Source organism: Haliotis rubra, unplaced genomic scaffold, assembly GCF_003918875.1.
Source record: "Haliotis rubra isolate DU_JTF1 unplaced genomic scaffold, ASM391887v1 Scf840, whole genome shotgun sequence".
NCBI lineage: Eukaryota > Metazoa > Mollusca > Gastropoda > Lepetellida > Haliotidae > Haliotis > Haliotis rubra.
Genome location: NW_025767569.1, coordinates 339,221 through 364,188, shown reverse-complemented (window position 1 = coordinate 364,188; position 24,968 = coordinate 339,221). Strand labels below are relative to the sequence as shown.

The 24,968-nt window shown below is 41.5% G+C and overlaps 2 protein-coding genes across 5 annotated transcripts in view; both read left to right on the top strand.

The window, feature by feature from the left end:
- The window catches only part of LOC124262506 (signal transducer and activator of transcription C-like), a 135,369-nt gene that overhangs the window by 20,069 nt on the left and 90,332 nt on the right, over positions 1 to 24,968 (top strand). The window lies entirely within an intron of this gene.
- LOC124262495 (ankyrin repeat domain-containing protein 50-like) overlaps positions 1 to 24,968 on the top strand; it is a 61,707-nt gene that overhangs the window by 15,978 nt on the left and 20,761 nt on the right. For all 4 annotated transcript variants that reach the window (XM_046696999.1, XM_046697001.1, XM_046697002.1 and 1 more), the window contains exons 3-6: positions 7,789 to 8,091; positions 8,368 to 8,503; positions 12,711 to 12,745; positions 13,256 to 13,294. In XM_046696999.1, the coding sequence (XP_046552955.1) occupies positions 7,789 to 8,091; positions 8,368 to 8,503; positions 12,711 to 12,745; positions 13,256 to 13,294 (513 nt within the window). The remainder of the gene's footprint in view (positions 1 to 7,788; positions 8,092 to 8,367; positions 8,504 to 12,710; positions 12,746 to 13,255; positions 13,295 to 24,968) is intronic.

Sequence of the window (24,968 nt, the reverse complement as noted above, 5' to 3'; positions counted from 1 at the left end):
TTATCGTCGCAAAAGAGAGCCAGTCACAGATGCAGCCGTGGCCACGCATAACCGATTGGACCGGGGTCGGTCATGGTTTGGGCAGGGATAACTCCAACTGGACGTACTCCACTGTACATGGTCGACGGTAATCTTACCGAACAGCGTTATCCGGAAGAGATTCTTGCTCCTACAGCAGTACCATTCCTGCAAGCTATGCATGACGTTTATGGTCGACCCTCCTTACTGCAAGACGACAAGGCCAAGGCCTCATAGGGACAGGTTTGTCAAGGAATCCCTCAGGCGGCAGAGTGTAGAGCGAATTGAGTGGTCAGACCTCATCCCAATTGACCATGCCTGGGATGAAACTTAGACACCAGTGGGTCTTCCAGCACCCAGTGGGTCTTCCAGAACTCCGCAGGAGCATGATCAAATAGAGAAACTGAATGCGATTCCTTCTTTGCTTTCTTTATGACCTATGATGAGGAGCACTGAGATGGGGTGTAATTCTCGCACTGGAAGACAACTCCTGTTTGTAAACCTTTTCAAACGTCATACGATTTCATACGAAAGTGCTCTCACAAACATTGTAAACTTGAATGATGGCTTAATTTTAGAATAGCTATATTTTATGAGTTAGTGACATGTTTTACATTTGCTCATCCTGTTATCGAGACAATAGCGGGTGTTCTATGACTGATCACGTACATTGTGCATGGTCTCACATAATCTTGTTTATGTTGAGCGTGTACATTTACAGAATAGGCTATGATTTTCATGGCTAAGAAAACAGACAGATGTAAAGAGTAGCCAGGCTGGACTTGTATTCTAAAGACTAAAATCTAAAATGTCTGTCTAAAATGTTCTTTGAGCATGAAGCTAATGTTATCCTCTTTTTTCTTTTTTTTTACGGGCCGGGGGTGTCATAAAGAACTGAGTATTGCATTCATTTTGTTACAATGTTATAAATGGATATCGACATACGTTTTGCCTCACAAGTTATGTTGTTTTATGTCAGTATCTTTATGAATATTAAAGCCTATTGAATATTGTTACAAACGTCTGATCTGAATTTCACTGTGATTTATGAAATTTTTTTTCTATCACACAGGATGCCTCCAACAATGGAAAGGTCACCTGAAATATTTCACCCCAATAACCACATGATATAATTCCCTGGCTATTTGAATGAGTGCATTTGATATATGCTGGTAACCTTCTTTCCTAAAAGTATAGCTGATAAGTACATGCCGTTTACAGAGAAACAGTTTTTCCTTAAAGGTCACATGCAACGTAAAACACAACTTTGCAGATTCTGATACCTTTCGGTATGGACTTACCGAAACAAAGCGTCAAAAATTCAAATTCAACTTATAAAGTTGAAAAATAACGCGATGAAAAAAACCGCGCGAAATCGGAGTTCAAACGTTTCACTAATTTTCCCCAGACTTTTCTGGGGAATACGGGTTTCAACAGCTGGGCTGCGCTCATAGCACGTGCGCAGTGAAATACTTAAAAGCAATGTCATTATATAGCGTTGACACAATTTCTAACTGTGATATAGATATGTCGCTGTCACAGACAAAACTCAATGTCTTGTATTATTGACACCTGTGTGTGTCTGCCTGCCTGTCTGCTAATGACAATATTCAATACACAACTGCGATCACTGACCACATGTAATTTGAACTTAACACCAATCAGGCTATACACCATAAACAAAACGCATTGATTTATGGCCAGAGTTCGGTCTCTGTCACATTATGTAATTACACAGACAGGCAGGTGTGATACTTGAACACATGACATGTTATGATGTCTGTTGATTGCAAAATGTTATACACAAAAAATTAGCATGTATTTACAAAACCCAACATCTCTATATATACACACACACAATGGCGGCATCTGCTAATGAGCCAGCCGTTACACTTGACTGCACACCCACCCGCTCTGACTGGGTTCGGTATCCCGGCTGCTTCGTTTCGAGGGAGGTAAACCCAAGTACAAAATATTGCACTTTTGATTTGCGATTATACGCTTATAATTTTGTTTATTTGTTTTTTCATAATCAGCAATGCATATTATATGTCATGAATAAGTGATAATTGTGTTTTAATTATGTTTGATTTTTTGGTTGCATGTGACCTTTAAGAATGATGAAACCCAATCGATTAAGCCTCTTTTTTAGCCACGTTCAGCACCTACAAATCTAGCTTTGAATACCGGACCTTTGCTACCTCACAACCACAAAAAAGATAGAACATAAACCAACTCTTTGATGTAAGGACTATAGAAACCAAACAAGAAAGATCTGTTACCAAGTTACTACATTACGCTAAGTATGACCAGTGGCTGGAGGTGTCAAACATGGTAACGACATCACGTCTGGAGAAGACAAGCACACAGGACATTTTCATATTTCAAGTTCTGAATTCAATAAAGGACAAACTCTCATGCTCTCGTGGTGTAGATTCTTTGGTCGCCATCCACATTCCTATTTCCTCATAGAAGACACTTCAGTCTGAAAGTGGACAGCTGTACAGGAGTGAGTTTGTCTTCCTAGATGTTCACTCACCAGACATACTGTTAGGGCAATATTGGTGGTACAGGATACAGGTGACTTCGGTTTTATCAACAGGGAAATCGTCCGCTTTTGGGTACTTTCAGAGGAAACCCCGTGAAGACTATACTACTGACATGTAACAAGAACTCGCACATCGTGGATTTTTCTTCTTTGTGAGGTGAGGTGAAATTGGGTTTAACGTCGTGCTTTAGAATATTTCGCTCATATGACGTCGTGCATGCGTGTGTATGTGTATGTGCGGCTGTTTGTACTAGCCCAGACTTCAGCTGGTTTTATAGTGCTAGCCCACTGAGATACCATGCCGCAGTGAAGCATGAATACCCCACTCAGACACATTATGCTGACTCCGAGCCGACCAGTCCTTGTTGTACCCATTAATGCCGAACGCCAGGCAGGGACCAACAAGTACCATATTTTAACGTCTTTTGGTATGACACGGCCGGGGATTCTTCTTTGTGAGGGAGAAAGGAAACATGGTGAATATTAACCTTTTGAGATGTACACTGAGAACACATAGTTGCTGTAGCCAGACTTTCAGACCCTGTCCTGACAATTCAAAATATGCCTAAAACTAGAACAATAGTTTGAAAGTGATTATATGACCCCCGATATGAAATATTTGTATTTTGTTGTAATCACCCTAATACTTGTTAGCAGCTTCAACGTATCCAGGGAATAAAAACCTTATGGCTCAACACTATGAAAACAATTTGATTAGGATAACCTTAAAAGTGTTAATACTAAAAGAATTGGAAAAATTCAAGAAGGTTACGCCTACAGGAAACAGCTTGAGTAAAGGTATTTGTGACGGGGTTGTGGGTTTTTTCTGGATCAAACATCACATTTGTTTTATTTGACAAAGTATCACCTGTGCTGCATCTTATTTACATAAATCGTTTCCATGGAAATCATGAGAAATATGAATGCCAAAACTCTGTAAATAGCAAAAGGCACCACTTCAAGATCTGTCTCATATATCTGTCAAGTTCTGTTGCAAGATACTGAACGGTTTACGAGCTGTGGTCCTGAAACGAAACCCACCCTTCCCCCCTTTTGAGACTAAATCCGAATCGTTTCCATGGAAACCGAAAAAATAATATACCACAAAAATCTGTAAATAGGAAAAGGCACCACTTTAGGCTCTGTTTGATATATCTACCAAGATGTGCAGAAAAATAGTGAACAGTTTCTAAGTTATGCTCCGGAATAGAAGCCCACCCCTCCCTTTAAGACTAAGTCCAAAACGTTTCCATGGAAACAAATAAAAATAAAAATGACAAAGATCTGTAAATAGCAAAAGGCACCACCTTAGGTTCTGTTTAATATATCTACCAATTTGTGTTGAAAAATATCGAACGGTTATGCACCGGAAAAAAAAGTATTACGGACGGACGGACGGATGGACAAGGCGTCGACTGTATACCCCTGCATTACATGCCGGGGGGATAAAACGTGATAAAAGGCTGCAATCTAGGAACGTTAAATACTTCAAACGTTGTTGACGAAGACCATACCTTTTCATTGAAAAAAATCATCGAACACTGAAAGTGCTGTCAAACGTAAACACTTTGTCTAGATCGCAGCATTACAGACGAAATCAAATGCTAGTAAAATAGGCCTTATTTTTCATGAACACTTATGATCTAGACGCATTATCAGTACAGGCACAAAGGATAGATGGTCAAGGGTGTTTCGTTTCCCTAACTGAAAAGACTGTAACCTCTGATAGGGATTTTTTTTACTTAGGTGGTGATCTTAAGTTTGTGAACATGTCCCGGGAATCTCATCATGATCTTTCACCTACAATTTTATGACATCAGTTTGCAGTGGTCAGCCAGTGATGTTTCACAGAGAGCAAAAGCTGTACAGGAAACATCTATGATGGCCACAAGAAAGTCACGCTGGACCGTGTTCATCCTCCATTGTTTGACTTTAATCCAATCATTGGAAGAGTTCCAGATTTGCCTCACTTGCTTTACGCATAACAGATCAGATGCACATAGCATCTAATCACAGAACTGAGGGTATTGGACAATGTTTAAGATGTGACAGTGTGAACATCCGTGTCTCTAGTTCTCACAGATTTGTGCAGAGTCTTGGTGTAGAATTTCACTTCAAGAATGATAAAGCTTCAGGATAATTCATGTTCCGAGATTTTACCTGATCAGAGCATTGAAAGATTTCCCAGTCTATTCCCATAGCAGAGTTTCTTCCAAGTCACCCAGGAGTGAAGGAAATATGCTTTCTGTGGAGTGAATCCTCATCTAGCTGCACCATTCTTGTGAAACCTATATTTGTCGGAAATTGCCTCACAGTGAAAAGTACAAGCAGTGGGTGCAAACATTTGTGATGGTTTATGAAACTAATGATCCGACTTCATGGAAATCTGAGGAACTTTTCACAATAATTCTTTGAAAAGCTAAATGACACTGTTTCATCATGGTTCATAAGTTCACAAGTAGAGAAGCATCGAAGCAGACTTTGTTAAGACAAAATAGAATGGTTTCTTATGACAGGTTTAGAAGTCGCATGAAAATAAAGTTTAGTTTATGTCAAGGGCAGTGTCATAACAGGAGGCCATAAACCAACAAGAAGAGATCTAGACTAACTGACTAGAGTGGACTCTCAGACTTGTCATGGTATATATAAGCAAATACTAGTGTATAGATGGATGTGATCTCCTTTATAATAGGAATGACTATTGACTTTGTATCAAAGGTTTTTGATACCCTGATAAACAGTTTCTTTTTGACTGAAACTGGATATTTGCAAATAGAACTAATTAGTTTGAGTCTGTCTGAACGGCATTCCCTTCTTGTGTTGCATTCTATTACGACTTCCTTATCTTTTTACTTCTGATAAACCAATATACTGAGTGTAGATCCGTTGAAAGTGCTATTTTTTTCAGGTACTGTTCCTTTGGTTTTGTTAAAACATTTCTGTTAATGTAACCATTTGCTCAGACAATGAACAGAAAGTGTACAAATGGGATTTTATTTGCCGCATTTTATATTAGCCAATTTGATATGGCTATCTCGTTGTAACAATTTCTTAGTCAAACCAAACGTTTTTTCCATATTGAAGGGTAGCAGGTAACATAATTTTACAGATTTTTCTCTATACATAAACCGCCAGGAAGAATCAGATGAAGACTTTCAATAACAGATTCTTGTTCGTGGTTCATGAAAATGGCAGCTCTTAAACAGTGAATTAAGTTGGATGTCAACGTGTTACTGGCACGGACCCATGCAGAATCGGGTTTTGTTTTCTCATTTCTTAGTTCATAGTGGACAGTCGCACGTAGGGCAGTTGGTTTTCCTCACTTTAAGTCAAAATCATGTTGTTTTTTTAACTGAAATAGTTCCTGGGTGTGTTTAAATTCAACATGTACACACACTGCATATTGGGGCTAATTTCTTGTTTTGGTATGGTCAATTTAGTGTTTTGGTATGGTCCATTTAGTTTTAGTTTTTGATCATATTTCCTGTAGTGGAACATAATGTTTTCCACTGCTCCCATTTTTTTCTGAAAAAGTATGTCACAAGACGAAACGTAGTGACATGTTTTGACTTGAGCGCTATTACAATATCTCTGCATTAATTCGTAAATATAGTTCATCCAAATAATAACTTCTTAATTGTTAAACATTTCATCGTTTACTGATGGTTTCACGCTGAATTGGCATAACTGTCCTGAAATTGAAGTATGTATCTAAAGGGATGTGTTTTCTGTGCTATGACAAAAGTTGAACTGTGCATCACCTTCAACATGTTTCAGATCTGACTGTACAAGGTGAAGAGGGGATGCTTGTAGTCAAAATTGTTCTCAAAACTGTACACCTCTCCCCAGTAACATATCTCACCTACTGAAGAGCTCGCTGCCCTATCTAGGATCGGTAGCTCAGGTTAGGACAGGGATAGGATAGTTTCGAGAATTGGTCTTATCCTAATGGTAGGATGTCCTAACTCCTCTCCTAACTAGTTATGGTCCATATTAGCTGGGACACTTGCGACAATAGGGACCCTGTTTATTACTCTCCAACATAAATTGATAGCAACTGCCTACAGTGTGAAGACTCAGATTTACGCAAGTCACGTAAGGTCTAATACCGCTGTGACGTGTGACGTCATAACTGTAAACCAGTATGGCGTCATACGTCTACCGGTATTACACTAGTGTAATATTAAAAGAAAAAAAAAATATAATAAAGAAGTTGTTATTCATAAACTTTCTTACTTTCTTATTAGTCACCAGCTTCTAAATGCCAATCAAACAGATAGTGTAATATTGCCGTAAAATATTACACTGCAGTATCTTTTCAAAGGCTAGAAATAAATCACAATAGCATACAGTTATTGCTTTGATCAAGCTGCGATCTTTGGTCTTACAACACGGAATGTTCCACATGTACGATAACGATAGTAAGACTGAAACAAATCAACCAATCAGAGAGCTGCTTTCCCACACGCGCCAGTTCAGTGCGGGTCCGATGCAGCCTGTTTGTACGTATGTGCGTGCCCGCGTGCGTGTCGTTTATATGATCGCCCATTTAAGTCGTTTGTGAGATTAGTATACACACTATATGGACATATTCAAGCAATGACAAGTGCCTGGAACATGTTTTCAATGACGATTGCACCCCACATATTGTGTTATGAGGCAGTATCATTGTAAAAAACAATCAGTAGAAGGCACTGGTGTGCTAATTACCATATATAGAAAGGGAGCCTAAGGTAATAGGGCATTTGCTAGAACTACATAGATCAATCCATCCTGTAACGAAATGTTTTAGGAGATATTTACAACAGATAATAAAGATGCAGGTGCTTGTCTCTGTCCTATCTCACTTAACATCAAGTTCAAGGCTCCGTTCCACGACGCGATCGTAACGCTTAGGTAATAAAAGACTCCTAGACTTTGACAGACTTACGATGGCTTTATAGAACAGAGCCATGCGTTGTCTTCACCCTGGAGTCTCATCTCAGGTATATTTGGGAAGATTGACCACTAATGTCATCATGGTGTTTATCGAATATTTAGTTAATCTTTAGATCAACTTCTTTGTTGTTAAACATTCATCGTTTGTTGATAGTTTCACACTGAATTCTTTTAAATTCAGATTTCTGGCATAATTTTCCTGACATTGAAGTATATGCCTGAAAGGGTATGTTATCTGTGCTATGACAAAACTTGAAATGTGGATCAACTTCAACATATTTCAGATCTGACTGTTCAAGGTGAAGAGGAATGTGCGCCTGGAAAATATGGGGATGGTTGTAGTCAAAATTGTTCTAAAAACTGTAAACCTCTTCCAAATGGCATAGTGCTCTGTCACAAAGAAACCGGAGAATGCTTCGAAGGATGCAAAGCTGGTGTGTACGGTGACCAGTGTAATGAACCGTGCAGCAAAAATTGCCAAGGAGACATCTGTAATCAGCACAATGGACATTGTACACTGGGCTGTAGAGAAAATCACATCGGCGACTTCTGTGAGACTTCCCAAGAGATTTACACCGTGCATCAAGGTAAAACAATTTTAAAACATTAATGTAAGATGAGAGAAAGCAGAACATATAATGTGAACGATGACAAATGTGAAATTCCATTTCCAATACCATCTTGATACACTTAATCCAAAAGCTGTATTATATTTTAATGGATGTACAATGTTCAGAGTGTCATGTATAAAATGTTACAAACATATGTGGAACTGCTTAACCGCTATCGTCCCTTCTGTTATTCAGCGTTGTGGACTTTGTATATTCAAGTTCTCATACATGCTTTTATATATCATTGTGCAGGTACTACCTATAGCAGTCATACCACCGTTACCACAGGTGTGTCACCGACAAGCAGTTCCCAGGTCATCATTCCAGTTGTTGTAGCAGTACTTGTCCTTATCCTTATCCTTGTGGGCGCAGTGGCTATCATCATATGGTAAGTTCTAACAAACTCTTTGTTTTGTTCATTTGCTGTTTATCGCCAGTTGACAATATGCCAGTTTTATGATAGTAGCCTGTGATTAATTCACCATCAGATAGGTAGAGGATACCAAACGCCCTTTCGTGTAATACCATATTTATTATACGAGTTTAATTAAAAATGCTATTTCACGTAAGCGAATTTAGTATTCTGTCTATTACTCTCAAACATAAATTGATAGAAACTGCCTACAGTGGGATGGCTTTCAGCAAGGTTCAATACCACTGTGATAGAGGTAATAGCAGTGTGATGTCATAACTATGATGTGATACCTCTAGCGATATTACATTAGTGTAATATTGCCGTAGAAATAGTACACTACATTATCTTCCACTGGCGAGTAATAATAATTGGCAGTCAACCAGAGAATCCATATCATGGACATCGATCCACACAACAGGCACAGAGTGACAGCATCAGCCATATTAACCAGCCGATCCCATTGATCGGGACAAAATACAGACTTGAACTGAAAATCCGGCTTCATTTAACAATCATTGTGATGTGCCTATCTGGTCAAGGATAAGAGTGACATGTGTGCCTTGATGGGAGAATCCTTTGGCTGTTATCGTCAGGTTCAGGGTCACTGACTGTTGATATGACAATGAATTAGTAATTGGGAAATATCCAGAACACTCGGTTTTCATTAAACATGATTTATCAAGAAGGAAATACACAATATGGAGTACCTCCGATAGATCAGTGCACGATCTGCCCACAGTGAATAAACCGTGACCACAATGAACTAAACACATCATGAGTGAACTAAGTTGAAACCCAGGTCATCGCCACAGTACTTGTATTGTACGGTATTTATCGAAATAAGATTAATGAATTCATGAAATCTCAAAGAATAGCTTGGCATGTTGCTGCTTGCCTGTCTTTTAACATCGTACTCAGAAAAATTCCAGCTATATGACAGTGGCCTTTCAATAATCGTCCTATATTCATGTCATGATCATCGACACAGACAGCTGTGATATGGTGACAGCATCACCAAGCCAAATGGACCACCCGATCTCGATCTTAACTGACATGGGTTACTGAATAACCAGTTTCTAACGAGATCTGCACGAGACAATATTTATTATGCGCCGATAGCGACGCATTGAAATGACAAATTTATTTCGAGCTGCGTCACATGAAAAGAAGATGTGAAAAATAACAGCTCAACTAAAACAATACTACCGATTTATATTACTTGCAGTGATGTGCAGTGTATTGTGACATGCCCCTGAAGAGTGAAGTCTTGGTGGGAGTATCATTTGGTGGTTGTAGTCACGAAGATCAATAAAAGAACACATACAATAGTTGATGCCAAGAGGAGTTATTGATGAGTAAAGGTTCCTGAAACATTGTTTCCATTAAACATTATTGATAGTGGAGAAATATTCAAGTGGGATTCACTCTTATAGGTAAGTGCATTTGACAAAATACATAGAATATCAGACGTTGGTTGGCCGGTTGTTTTGGTTTAATTTACGTCGCACGCAGCAACATTCCAGCAGTATGGCGTTTGTCTGTAAATATATGGACCAGGCAATCCAGTGATCAACATCGTGAACATAGATCTACGCAACTGGGACACGATGACATGTGTCAAGCAAGTCTGCGAACCCGACCATCCGACCCCGTTAGTCCCCTCTAACGATGAGCAGTGGTTGCTGAAGACCAGTTCTCACCCGGATCGCCAATTGTCTACAAAGTTAGACGTGGTTTACATTATTGTAAATGTTTTATACCAAAACGATGTATCATTTGTCTGCCAAAGTACGTGTACTGTGATTTCTTCCAGAAGTTCACCACCTGAATTCATATGCTTATCCATGTGTCTTCTTTCATACAGAAAATATGCAGAAAAGTTCGGGCATTTTAAGCATAAGAAATTATTATCAGAGCAGTGTCGGCTATTACCGAACAAAATGTAATTTCCGTAATGTTTTCTCAAATTGCTGATCGTGACACTTGTCTTCTTTGAAGATAGCTTGACTGCGAAACTTCCTCCCCCAGCAAGACTATCGTTTAACTTAGAAACATTCAACGCAAAGAAAAGAAAGAAACACAAGAGACACACAATAGGCATTGCCTCTTATACGTGTAATGTATGTATGGACAATGGGAGATCTAAGCCAACAGTTTGTCCAAATCCGGGATACCTTGAGCTTTTTCTAAAAAGACTTTCTAATGTATGACTTTGTGAGCAATACATTGATTGTACAGTACAAACAACAGTAGCACCTCACAGGTTCGCCCTGATGTCCTTTACCGAACAAGTCTCGTGTGGAATATCAGGATGGGAATAAACATAAAACACGATAATTGTGTCTCTATTTTCCATTAGTCTTGCAGAATTGTCTTCATACTAACATATGGCAGAACAAAGCCCGACTTGCACATCCGATGTATACATTTAGTACACTTTATGTTTAAGCCAAGAAAATGCAGCACATGTCCGATAGGACAAAAATTTATCACATGAACAACATAGTAAGAATCGTCAACGCTGAAACGTGTCCTGGTCTAAAGCACTGTCATTATTTCATCATGGATCACCTCAAATGGCCCCAGCTATGTCGTACTTATAAGCTAATTAGGAACAAAGTGGAGAAAGCAACTCCAAATATAAGTTTGCGGAACAACTGGCTTTGTCTTCTATAACAGGCTGGTTGGGGCGTTTGACACTTTTGACCGTGACCTTATTAAGATGTCAAAGACCGTTAATCCCACGGCTTTGATCCATAGATGAGAGTGTTTTCGCTTCCCATGTGCATTTTGCTGAATGTATCAGACATTAAAACAAATATTGATCAAATTTCAGTTTCGTAAGTCAATGTTAGCCGATACCCAAAGGTCACGAAAGGTCATACATTTGTTTGTCATCAATCATAGTGTTTGCTTGGTCCTATTATACAGATAGAATAATATGTTTTGAACGACCTCAGTTATAATCAGCACTGTTCATGTTGAAATAAGTAATTCCATGTGTTATTACTCCCTCTCATCATGAATGAAAACACATCCCCATCCACGCTTCATCAGTTATAACCCGTGAAGATCCGGGTTAGAATTGATCTTCAGTAACCCACTTACTCATCAGTTATACGATCCATCCCGTAACAAGTTCTGCAGATCAGCAATTTAGGCAGGAGACAGTAAAGTATTTGTAATTTTTTTCAATTTAGTAATTGTTCACCAAAGTACGTTTGTACCTTTTGAAAATTTGACAAATATTATGTGCAAAAACCTCGATCGATCGTCCGTAATGTAATAAAGTAAATGGTGAAAAGTATTTACCATTTATTCTGGCAAGAAAGGTATGTTTAACACTATAAATTTGTATACATGTATTGTTTTATTTCACAAACTACTGACGATGTAAAATCATGTTTGTAGCTTTTGACAGGCTTTGCACAGTACTCGATTAAACAGGGTTATCCTGGGCAGACTGTAAGCAACCAATCAAATAACAAATGTTACCTTCTTGCCCTATTTGACGTTTGGTGCCATGCTTTGGGTTCGTTAACATCCTTCATATAATTTCAATATATTGAAGTCCATTCGTTCATTCCTAATACTGCCTGGAATTGTTAGCATATACAACAAATACTGGACAATCGATCCTGTGACTCTAATATGCATATTGCTTTAACAGGAACGATTAGAGAGTTTATTAACTTCCTGTTCACGTAGAAAACAAATGACAATTCGGCCAAGTAATGACACTTCATCCACGGCAAATTTGTTATGACACACAGTTGGTTCGGAATAGACCAACATGGCTGCTCGGAGTCCGACACGTTTCTACATGAAATAGTTATACCGTACAAGAACAAAGTGTAAAACAACCTGTATTTTATTTGATACACTTATATGTTATTTGAATAATTATGTGATTCAATCTTAATCACCAAACATGATTCATAGTGACATGCCTGTAAATGGGGTTGCAAGCTGCCCTGTTACAAATAATACAGTCGAAGCTGATGTAGTATTGCCAACTATTCTCGTTCAATGTTGAACTAGTTTACAAAACCTCATCTCAGTCATCTGAAGGTTCACTGGCTTCAGGAGGCTTACAATACTGTTGGCGAAGAAAAGTGTCCTGAAAGATTTCACATGTAATAATATTGATTGTATGAGTAACTGTTCATTTCTTTTTGAGGCGCAGAAAGAAGAAGAAGAAGAAGAAGAAGAAAAGTAAGTAAATCTGTTCTGTACTCATTTCAGTCACCAATACTAATTCCAATAAGTAGTTCAAGTGTAAAGAGTACAGCTCTGTTAATCTATCATCGCATTGTGTCTTTAAGTCATCCAGCTCCAGTTAAGATCTGTCCATTATAATTTTGATGACATATTATTGCCGTAAGATGCCACTAAAAATTATCATTTGATCAGGGTCGGCGACTTTCTGAGTTGCCTTCTTTGGTATGTTTATGTATGTTTGGTATGTTCTGATATCACCGACCTGTTGTGTGTTACGTGTTGCCGTGATCATAGAACTTAACATGTTATACAATAACCCAAACATTTGCCTTAACATGATGCATACATGCCCCCAAAACATAACAGCGGGAAATGCTGTCCTTGACAAAAAAAAAAGATTGCCCTAATTTTGTTGTTGCATTATTTCGGTTTATACTTCAGAGCAGTCATGACATAGAACAGATAACCTGAATTAATACATCTCACTTCCTTTCTGGTCTTCAGGTCAACGTGACCCCGGCGGTGAGGAGGGATTTCCCCTAGGTATGTCAAACATTGAAAAATATAATTATCTCTTTTCAAAGCTACTCCACCAAGGTTACAACATCCATCATTGTTCTTGGGTAGAGCCTTCCGCCATCGGATGCAGTGTAGCAGCAGTGTAGCAGCAGCGTCCGGCATTACACAATAAACACCACGTGCACCCACAGCATGACCAAAGTCGGAAATACTTGACCATTTAACGTGGACAGTCCCAGTTCTCTCTGCTAGAAGTTAGAGATGTGTAATAATTATCTTTCTTTGTCCATGAAGTAGGGATGGTTTGTGACCTTTTTCTTAACGGACCAATTAAATATCTGCCGACTACATGTGGGGATGGTTTGACGCAATGATGTCCCATGTCTATGATTACACTTAACTGCTTTAGAAGATGATTGTCTTCAGCAATATTCCAGCAACATCACGGCGGGGAGCACCAGAAATGGGCTTCACACATTGTACCCATGTGGGGATTCGAACCCGGGCCTTCGGCGTGACGAGCCAACGCTTTAACCATTAGGCTACCCCACCGCCCCTGATAACGCTATGAGGGTTCAGGCGACTTACATCAATACAAGGGTATTACACGATAACGCTATGAGGGTACAGGCGACTTACATCAACACAAGGGTATTACACGATAATGCTATGAGGGTACAGGCGACTTACATCAATGCAAGGGTATTACACGATAACGCTATGAGGGTACAGGCGAGCTAATCACAGAATCAGTCAATGACCAGAACTGTATTCAATATACGTTCATACACAATATTGTTGTAGACGATTGAACGACAATGTGTATATTTCCCTAAACACAGATAGGATTTTGGATTTTGAGGGAGAGCAGCAAAATCTCTACATATATACACTGTAGCAGACTTAATTTGAAATTGACAAATCATAATTTGTTTATATACCACTTAACACGCTGTCACTAGAATGTGTTGTCAGGACGCAGTTGTGCACAGTTCGCCGTCGTATGGTAGAAGTACTGTAGGTAATTCAACATTATTCCAAATCAACACATCGTTTTTATTTCAGCAACATTGTTGTGTCACTTTTTTCTGGTGCTTCGATCACTTGCTTGTCTGTGCTTACAGGTGTTTACTGTTGTGTGACATCAGGCAGCAAACGCGTACTTTCGTATTCAAATTGTGTGTGTGACGGGATCTACAGTTCGGGTAGAACAGGCCTGCACCTTTCCCCAGATCTTGGCGATCTATTCCAGTAGTTGACCTTTTACATACGTTTTACCTTTTACCTATAGAAGTGAAACCGGTTATTCTCTGGCATTGACCGTATATATTAACGTACGCAGGTAGACAACTGTAGATATATATCCACTTGTGAAGGGCATACAAATATGAAATACATATAGTACTCGGCTGAAGTCCAGCTAAAAAGGGCGTTCTTTAAATAATCAAGGCTGAATCCATGTCAGATCCAGTCAGTTAAATTACCATTCAGTCGCCCCTCTCTCTCTCTCTTCGGGTACCATAACATAAGAGCAGTGATGAGAGCAATAAAGCCAATGATGGTAATATTCACCTCGACATCAGTAATTTAACTTTGAAGAAAGGGCTAAGCAGAGAGTGTCCAGGGTTTCACCATCACAGACAATGCTGGTCTCCTTTTGTACTGAGATGTAATGTAAGATGAGAGGCAAGATATAACTCCCTTTATATACCACTCTTTGGCAGACGATTCGGGGATTAGATCATTGTAGCACTTTCCAAATCATTCTGTCTAAATCGAGTAAAGTCTGAACACAGCACCCCAATGCCGCTAACTGAATATCCAGGTACAATGTATAAGAGGATGATACACTGTCGCACATCGTAAAACACTGCATCACAACACTATGAATAAATGGTAGGAGTTACCTACATAACTATTTGCAAAAACTGCTATAATACATATCATACATTATAATTATAGGTGTAACTATTTCAGTAATACGTACATTATTTCACGTCCTTGCCGACAGATACATAAGCTCCAGGCGTTGCTTCCATTCAGTATTTCACGTCCTTGCCGACAGATGCAGTAAGCTCCAGGCGTTGCTTCCATTCAGTATTTCACGTCCTTGAAAGACAGATGCAGTAAGCTCCAGGCGTACCTTCCATTAAGTATTTCACGTCCTGGCCGGAAGATGCAGTAAGCTCCAGGCGTTGCTTCCATTCAGTATTTCACGTCCTTGCCGACAGATGCAGTAAGCTCCAGGCGTTGCTTCCATTCAGTATTTCACGTCCTTGCCGACAGATGCAGTTAGCTCCAGGCTGTAGTTTGCATTGTGTCCACGCTCGTACTGTCACAATTAACGGCGCGGCGCATGACAGTCGGGTAGCCAAGTGTTTCGAGTATTCGATTGTCTCGATGAAGTCTCGGGTTCGATTCCCCATATGGGTACTATGAGGGAAACGCATTTCTGGTTTCTGCCGCAGTGCTATAGCGTTTGTGACATATTGGTTTGATCTCGACCTAACAAGTCGACCTCAAAAGGCAATTAAATGCACACCACATAATGCTTTATTATTTTTATTCAAGCATACCGTTGTTTTCTAAAAGTCGAAAATTGGGGCAGCGTTGCCATTAACAACAACAACACAAACCCCCACACACACACACACACCACCCACCCCACCCCCACACAGATAAATGGAAAATAGCCCCCAAACCCCAAAACAACAATACCAAACCCAAACAAAACCCGAACAAAACACCAAAAACATGGCAACAACTCAAAATAAACCTTCATGTGAACGCTGACTGCATCTCTAAGTCGAGTAGATTCCACTCCACTGCATAAAATAGGGAGGCGTGGCTGAATGGGGGAGGGGTGTTGTAGTCTGGAGGGTGAACGGCTTACATAACATACAGACTCTATATATTCGGACACTTGACGTAATTTCCAAAGACTTACATGTTATTTCAGTGTAGCATAAATAATTTTAATGAAGTGAGTTTAGGATAGATCTTTGTAAAGTTTGACAGGCAAATTTGAAATCATCTCTGCTATGCGCACATAATTTCAGTTCAATTTTCCGACCGCTGTTTAAAGTGTAAGTTTATACGAAAATTTATCTTTTTGTCTTGCACTTTTTCATCATAAAAAGGGGGCGGTGGGGTAGCCTAGAGGTTAAAGCGTTGGCTCGTCACGCCGAAGACCCGGGTTCGAATCCCCACATGGGTACAATGTGTGAAGCCCATTTCTGGTGTCCCCCGCCGTGATGTTGCTGGAATATTTCTAAAAGCGGCGTAAAACCAAACTCAGTCAGTCAGTCAGTCAGTCAGTCATCATAAAAAGTGTTTGTTCAAGTAGTTTTCATAGCCAAATCAGTACAAATATCAGAAGTAATTAATTTATATTTTGCGTTATATCGATTCACATTTTCCACATTTCCCGAGAGTTCTATGTCCACAGTAAACACACCATGGCTTATGTCCCTTGGAAATGACTACATTGGTGCCAAACCGATAAACGAATGACGTTGTTAGACCCATTTCACGTGGTGCTGACATAGGTGTGGTTATAGTGTCTCAATGCGCAGGCTACTGTTTAATCCAGCTGTTGCCTGGCCGTCAGCTGGCTCTGTAGTCAGTTCCACACAGAGATGACGTTGCAGTTTGGAAAAAACGTATACATTGTACAAACAGTGTTACCACGTAACCAAATACTACAACATTCAACCTGAGTCGGTCGTCTTTCAACAGTATCGCTTTTCACAAATACTAAAACGTTTATGCACTACATCTAGCTTGCCATCGGTGAATGTGTCGGCATTCTACATTTGTTACTTAATTCCAACATAAATCGTACAATATATGTCCCACCACTTCCACTCTTCCTACCTATCGCTACCATATCCAAATACATTACGAACATGAATGCAAGTGGCAGTTTTTAATTCTGTTTAAAATTCGCTTTTCTATGACACCATTTCTCTGACGCCCATTGTAAGGCAAGTATACTGAAAATTACATGCATCGTAAATCTGGCCAGTTTAATTTATAGTATTGAAGCCTTAATATGGGAGACTTGAATTTAAAAGAAAACAAAAAACAGAAGAAAAAAACACAAAAAACCGTATCTTTTTTTATTGTTGTTGTTTGATCGGAATACCAATGCTCGTTCTGAAACATTGTCGATTCAACAGAAAATCGCTAAGAATATTTTGAAAAATACGCAGTTAACGTCAAAGTGATTTTTCAGCTATATTGCAGTGTGTTTAGAAATCCCGTCCCACGTGCTCTTAAAGTACTAATCCCAGAATTCCTCATACAGTTCAAAATAAAATGACAAATGGTCTTTGTCACCAATACTAAGTGTTTCGGTAAAATCTAAGGAAATGTATCAGATTCCGCCCTGGGAAAAGACCACTTGTTTGAAATGTAAACAAAGCCAATCTCACATTTCACTAGATGTGTATCTGTTCGCCTACTTTTGCTGCATACACTTGCTCATTACTTTTAGACCATGCCTGGGAAAGGTATCGTAGCAAGCGATAGTTAAATAAAATAGGTGTATTCCAATGATTTCCGAGATTCATCAGATTCATCAGAACATAATATAGCTTCTGAAAGCGTGACGCCGTGACTGACGCAAACTCACGAACACCGGCGATAGAAATTCTCCTTATTTCTGACTATTTCCATTGGTCACAATGAAAGCCAAAGGAAAATATCAACCAGCCGATTGTCAGAATGTCTCGGACTACTTACATGTCACATGTATGTATATACGTTGCTTGAAGCAACGAAACTTTCCATCGAAAAATCCGGCGTACTCGTGTCAGTGAACAGGCCATTTTGAGAGCGTTGCTTCCCGATAGTGATGTCATACGTACGTCAACATTGTAAGACATATTTGGTATTTTCATTGAGGTGAGGTTATGAATGAAAATACACACGATCAATCTGCCCTGCTGATCACATTTTCAGTTCTTATGCTTCTTTCGTATTTTCACAATCTTTTCTCACGTGATTAATTTTAACTTTTGATTTGGGAATAGACAGGAGACCAGTCTAAAATCAAGTGGCACCAGTTACGTCATACTCAAAGGGCGGTAACTCTGGCCTGTTTAGCTCGGCAAACAAGGGCCGCATAATGGCATAACATTTCAGAACTTAATTTGAGGGTTATACTCTCAGTGTAAGAAAAATGAGTATATAATTTCAAACAGTGATATTAAATACTTAAAATATTTCACTTTGTTTCACATAAGAATAAATGTGATTTTATCGTGTACACTTCCCCTTAACTTATGACGTCACATTTATCAACTTACGTATAGTTCTACAATGCACAATCACATAGGCCGCCATGTTAACCAACTGGATGCCGAGGTTTTTTTCAGGCGCACATTTTCGTAAGGTTTGAAAAGTGAGCGTTGTGCGAGAATCTGCGTACGGCTTTAAAATTACACAGACGTGTAGAATTTTAAATTTCCTATACTTTGGTATAAATATAAGTGCAACTACCTCTGCGGTTTGAGAAATAGACACTGCTACATGTTTTCCAAAATTTTGTTATGTGTTAAAACACAGTAAATTTCTCCGCCTTTTCCCCTGCACCGATAAAAGCACTGTGATAAGATTTTTAAGGCTCCCTGCCACAAGACATATTCGCTTGAAAAAATCACCTAGGTGCCGACAGTGCTGAAGTTGTTTCTGCAAAAATCTCAAGGCTCTAGGCCCAATAGCAAAGGGCAGGTAATTCAAAATTAATTCAAAAGCAATTATTTCCGAAAATAAGTGTCCAATTTATGGGGCACCTCTGCAATCATATTACCATCAATTTCAACTGCAGGCACCATGGGGCTAAGAGGCACCGTTTGGCCGCCATATTGGATTGAAGGAAATTTGACGATTGTGTGCGTTGGATAGCTAGGATCATGTCGATTCCAGAACACTAATCGTTTTGTCTGTAGACCCAAGGACAACGAAGCTACGGCCTGTTAAAGAGGGAAATATTGGGACACTCAAATAGGAAGAAACAACTTAATGAAGTGAAGCAAACAATTGTTTATACCTACATGGGTTGTCAGTCAAGACGTGATGAGGTAATTTTACGACGATGTCGTATTGGCCACAGTCGGCTTACTCATGACTATCTGCTGAAAAGATGGATGGACCTCCCATGTGTGTCTCTTGCGATAAAGTGTTCACCACCGGGGGTACCCAGTATTCTGCTTGACTGTGCAGCATTTTCAAATGCAAGTGATGCACATTACGATGCCACAAATCTGAAAGATCTGTTTTCCCGCGTCAGTGGCCATCTCATTGTTAACTATCTGAGGGATGTTATGTTGTAGTTATGTAATGGATACTGATACAGACTACAGAAGTATCTTACTTATTGTGACTTCACACTTTCAGTTGCGACAGCGTGAGAGAAAGAGCGTTATGGATATAAATAAACGGTATAGAAATACAGAGTACGGGGGCGTTGTGTCAACATTTCAATTTGTCTGCTGTTCATATTTAAATGGAAATGGTGTCTACCCACAGTGCATAAAAAAATGTGCTTCACGACTCGTCAGGTACCTCTATCACGACTCGCCAGGTACCTCTATCACGACTCGTCAGATACCTCTATCACGACTCTTCAGATACCTCTATCACGACTCGTCAGATACCTCTATTACGACTCGTCAGATTCCTCTATCACTACTCGTCAGATACCCCTATCACGACTCGTCAGGTACCTCTATCACGACTCGTCAGATACCCCTATCACGATTCGTCAGGTACCTCTATCACGACTCGTCAGATACCTCTATCACGACTCGTCAGATACCTCTATTACGACTCGTCAGATACCTCTATCACGACTTGTCAGATACCTCTATCACGACTCGTCAGATACCTCTGACTCGTCAGATACCTCTATCACGACTTGTCAGATACCTCTATCACGACTCGTCAGATACCTCTATCACGACTCGTCAGATACCTCTATCACGACTTGTCAGATACCTCTATCACGTCTCGTCAGGTACCTCTATCACGACTCGTCAGATACCTCTATCACGACTCGTCAGATACCTCTATCACGACTCGTCAGGTACATCTATCACGACTCGTCAGATACCTCTAACGGTAGGAATTCATCATCATGATAAAGAGCATACCAATGTCATTGTTTCAGTCAAATGGCACAAGAGTTGTGTTTACCGACAGTTAAATGTGAATCACGACAAGTAAGCTGCATGTATCGGTGTGTAATGCCGATTAATAGTATAACAATATCATTTTTGACACAGACATCAGTGAAAAATGTTCTTTTCAATCACAAGACAATTGTCTCAACAGTCTGCATACGAAATATAGTTGCGGGCAACGATGAGGTCTCCTTGGCTTTCCTTTCTATCTATTGTATCTGAGGGTTAGATATCATCGTCCAAAACGGAGCCAGTAGACGTACACGGTATCAAAACCAGCCAGATGGTGTGCTTCCTGTTCACCCACGATGAGAGGACGGTCAAACACAGCCACCTGGGCAGGCTGAGCAGAGACTTGGCTTATTTCTTCTGCTTCGTCCACCATGGGGAGCTGTATGAATCCCAGCATACGTACGTATGTACGTAAGGAGGAGGCAACACCAATCGGGTGGTGTAGGCAGACCTGATGGTATCATGGTCAGGTTGGCTTGAGGTTCTGCAGGAGGAACCCGTGAGGGCTCTGCACATGTCTTTCGGGGTGGGAGCATAAAAGTTAACATGCGTTTTGCCACGCATTTCAAATCGGAGGTCTTCTTTGGGGTAGTTCACGGTGATGGTGAAACGACCTCGAGCATCCTGTTGGTAAACATCCGCTGTATGCTTTTCCAACAGCCGTGCACAGGTGTGTTGAAGCAGGATGTTCAGTCTCTGGACCAGTTGGCGACTGGAATACACTCCTTCTGGAATAATGACCTTTTCGCTGATGGCTCTGACGATGCCTGGGTTCTCTTCTGTCACGGTCGCATTGAGTTCTGCTGAACTGTAAATTCGGGTCATGCGTTCCAAGTTCACATGAAGGACAAACCAGTTGAAGGGGAACGACACATTGTACCATGTCATGGGGAAATGAAGTTCACTGACGCCGACTTCCCACTCCTGGCGATTTACTTGAATGGGAAAGGGTAGTTTGACTTCGTAATGATTCACTCTGTTGTTGGGATGAATATCCATGGACGCATCGCTGGGTAAGGTCACGTAAAAGTCCCGCTTGGAAAACACAGACACCGACATCTCTCTCTCTCTCTCTTAGGGAACCAGGCTGGATACAGAGGGGGTTGGAGATGCAGTCGAGGAGGGAGGCAACGGAGATGATGACGACGATGACACCAACGTGGGTTGTGGGAGCAAGTACCCCAAGCTACTGGCCAACAAGGCTGTCCACAACTGTTTCTCACCGTTGTCCAATGCCAACTGAACCATGCTCATGATGACCACGCCATATATCAGAAACGCTTGGGAGAAAAACACCACTTCACTTCGTGGCAAGTCCATGCCAAAGCAGCACCAGCGTGAGGATGACTTGCCGCCCTCCTTGCACCTTGAGATCGGTTCACTCTGCATGATGGTGGAGGCTCCACTGACGGTGGGAGACTGGAGGCCACGCTATTTAAAGACCAGATGAGCCGCAGGGATCCATGAATCAAAGCTGGCAGGGTATCCTGACCATCTCACCAACACTTCATCCTTTTTTTGACGACGTCGTCGTTTCAGGACCTGATCCACTTTGTACACGTCATCCGTTTTCTGAATGGGTTGCAGTTCTTGCGGGTAAAAGGTGCCTTGCAGCACTTCTCCATGATCATCTTTCACTTGGTAGACAGGAGGAACACGTCCTTTCACCACCCGATCCACGGTGAACAGTTCGGTGGTCCAGTTGGGAAGGTACCCTTTGTCAAACGTGCCCTTTGGTCTTGTTCAAACGGACACGGGTCCCGGGTAACAAGAGAGGGTGCCTCTTCTTCTTCTTCTTCTTTGTCTTGAGTTGGCGCTGCTTCAGCTTCTGACGTTGTCGTTCTATGTGATCCAACACCCAAATTTCATCGAGGGAGCTGCTTAGGGCGCACATCCACGGGGCGTTGTCCAATCGTACGATGGACGCGATGATTGTAGGAATGCATCATTTGGGGTAATGCCTTAAGGTAGTGCCGTGTTCCCTGTTGAGTGAAATACCGCCACATACGGTTTTTCAACGTCCTTTGAAAACGTTCCACCACAGAGGCTTTGGTTTCTGGGTTTTGACTGGTGTAGAAATGAATACCCCGTTTCTTGAGGAAGGCTTGAAAAGGTGCATTGACAAATTCAGTCCCTTTGTCTGTCTGTAACTGGGACGGCACACGTCCTTTGGCTTGTTTCAGGATCCGTTGAAAGGCCCCTATCAAAGTGGCACCGGTCTTGGCTTTCATGGGTTGCACCCAAGCCATTTTGGAGAAGACATCGATGACACACAGCAAATACCGGTAGCCTTGGTTCTCTTTCTGATACGCAAGGAGATCGCTCAGATCGGCTTGCCACAATTCATCCACACCACCCACACGGTAATGATCCCTGGGAAACGAGCGTCGGGCTGGTTTGTGCAAGGTGTACGTGTCCTGGGTTTTCAACCATTGGCGAACCTGACGTTGTCTGGGCCTTGGCCCCGTTTTGCTTCCCCTATTCCTGGGTCCCCCCTTCTTGGGTCTCCCCTTTCTGGGTCCTGCTTTGGCTTGATGTCCTGCTTTGGCTTGATGTCCTGCTGCTGCTTGCCACAAGGCAAGCCACCCTCCATAGCTTGCTGGGTGTTTGGAATCGTAATAGGTGTGGTGGAGCCATCGTGTCCATGCAGGAGACAAAGACGATGATGCTTTGCTGATGTTGTTGTTTCTCTTTGGGCGTCTCATGGTGGCACTGTCGTTGGCATCACCCTCTGCTCCCTTTTATTAAAAGTGAATCCACTGACGAACCCGGTTGAGAGGGGAGGAGGAGGGGACCTCTGCAGCTTTCTTCTTCTTTTGGGGTTCCAGAGGAAGGTTGGATGCGGGTGGTGTCAAAAACAAGTCAGCAGGTGGATGTTGACGTTTCACCGGGGTGTCAGGAGGCTGGGTGGATGACCCTTTGGTTTTCATCGTCCAGGACCAACGTAGAGGGTTGCCAATCAGTTCATGGGGTATGTTGCTGGAAGCGAGATACTGGCCCAGAATATTCCAACCTTGTGGAGGGTCTGATTTGGTACGTTGTCGAACAAGATCATTGATGAGATCCACCATGTGCGTCCCAGGCATGGGTTCCCCTTCCACCACGAATTGACCCGTCTCATTCCAACCCAAGTTGGGATGCGCACGAATACGTGCCATCAACTGCTTGACCTTGGCTTGTAGCGTTTTGGGAACCGTTTGCATGACTTCATTCAGAATGGCTTCGACATCATCGGGTTCTGAAACAAAAGAACAAAAAAAAAAACATGAGCCACTGCTCTACCCTGTGCTTCGGCGACCTCTACGTGGGGGCAAACATGCATGTGACTCAGTAAGTACTTACGGTGAGGAGATCCAGTCCTGGGGGTGCCCGTCCTGGAGGTGCCCGTCCTGGGGGTGCCCGTCCTGGGGGTGCCAGCTGCCCCTAAAGGTTTGACTGCGGCTTGGTCTTGAAACGCCAAGGTGTGTTGCAACAAAGTGTTATACTGCTGCTCTCGGTCCCTAAAGGGAACCGTGTCATCACCGACGAGGGCATCCATATCGTGAAGCATGTGCACGCGTTTCTGTTCCAACAGGTTGGACTTGAGCAAATGCCGTTGACGTTTTCCTTCTTGCAAACTTTGCCATACCTCTTCTGGGACCATCACCATCTTCCGTGCATGCTTCATCTTGGTGGTAGGACGGTGCAGATGCAACTTACCCTAATTTAGGATGCGTCCTCTATTTATGATCTTCCTTGAGGATCTTCCTTGAGGATCTTCCTTGAGGATCTTCCTTGAGGATCATCTACCCAACAGACCAGACACCAAGGGACCCACCACCGATGCCAAGGCAGACAAGAGACCCAATCCTCTTCCTTTCTGCTGTAATAGTTGACGTTTCTTGGACACAGACACCTTCTTTTTCATCAACGTATGCATCAGTGACCCATGCTTTTGTAAACGTTGACGTTGCTGTGCTGTCATAGGAATGTTGCCTCCATACAAATTCACCACGCATTCACAGATGGCTTGAATCAGTTCCGATGGGGCCTGTTTCAAAATAGCCTGTCGCATGGCTGGTGTCACTGAAGGACTACACACATGACAGAGCACTTCTCTGTGACGTTTTAAACATGCAGACATGATGGTGTCGTCCCTGCAGCTGTTACCGTTGAACTGACCAGGATGAGGATGGGAGGTCTCTATTTATGGTAATGTCGCTGAAGGGAGTGGGGGTAATGCCGCTGTCTTCTTCTTCTTCTTCTTTTGACTTCTTAACACCATCCGGGTCAAGGCTGCACCTGGGGCTGAGGGTGAAGTAGCCCTTTTCTTCTTATTATTCTCTTGTCGATTGGGTGACTTGCGACGCCTGGGTTGCTTGGGGGCACGGCGGCGACGAGGTGCTGAGGGCTTCTGCTGTGTTTCCTGTAGGTAGGTCTGCCGGTTCAGCAAGATACGGGTCAAAACACCAGCCAACGTACCACTTCCACTGCGTTTCATCAGGTAATTCAGACGTTCA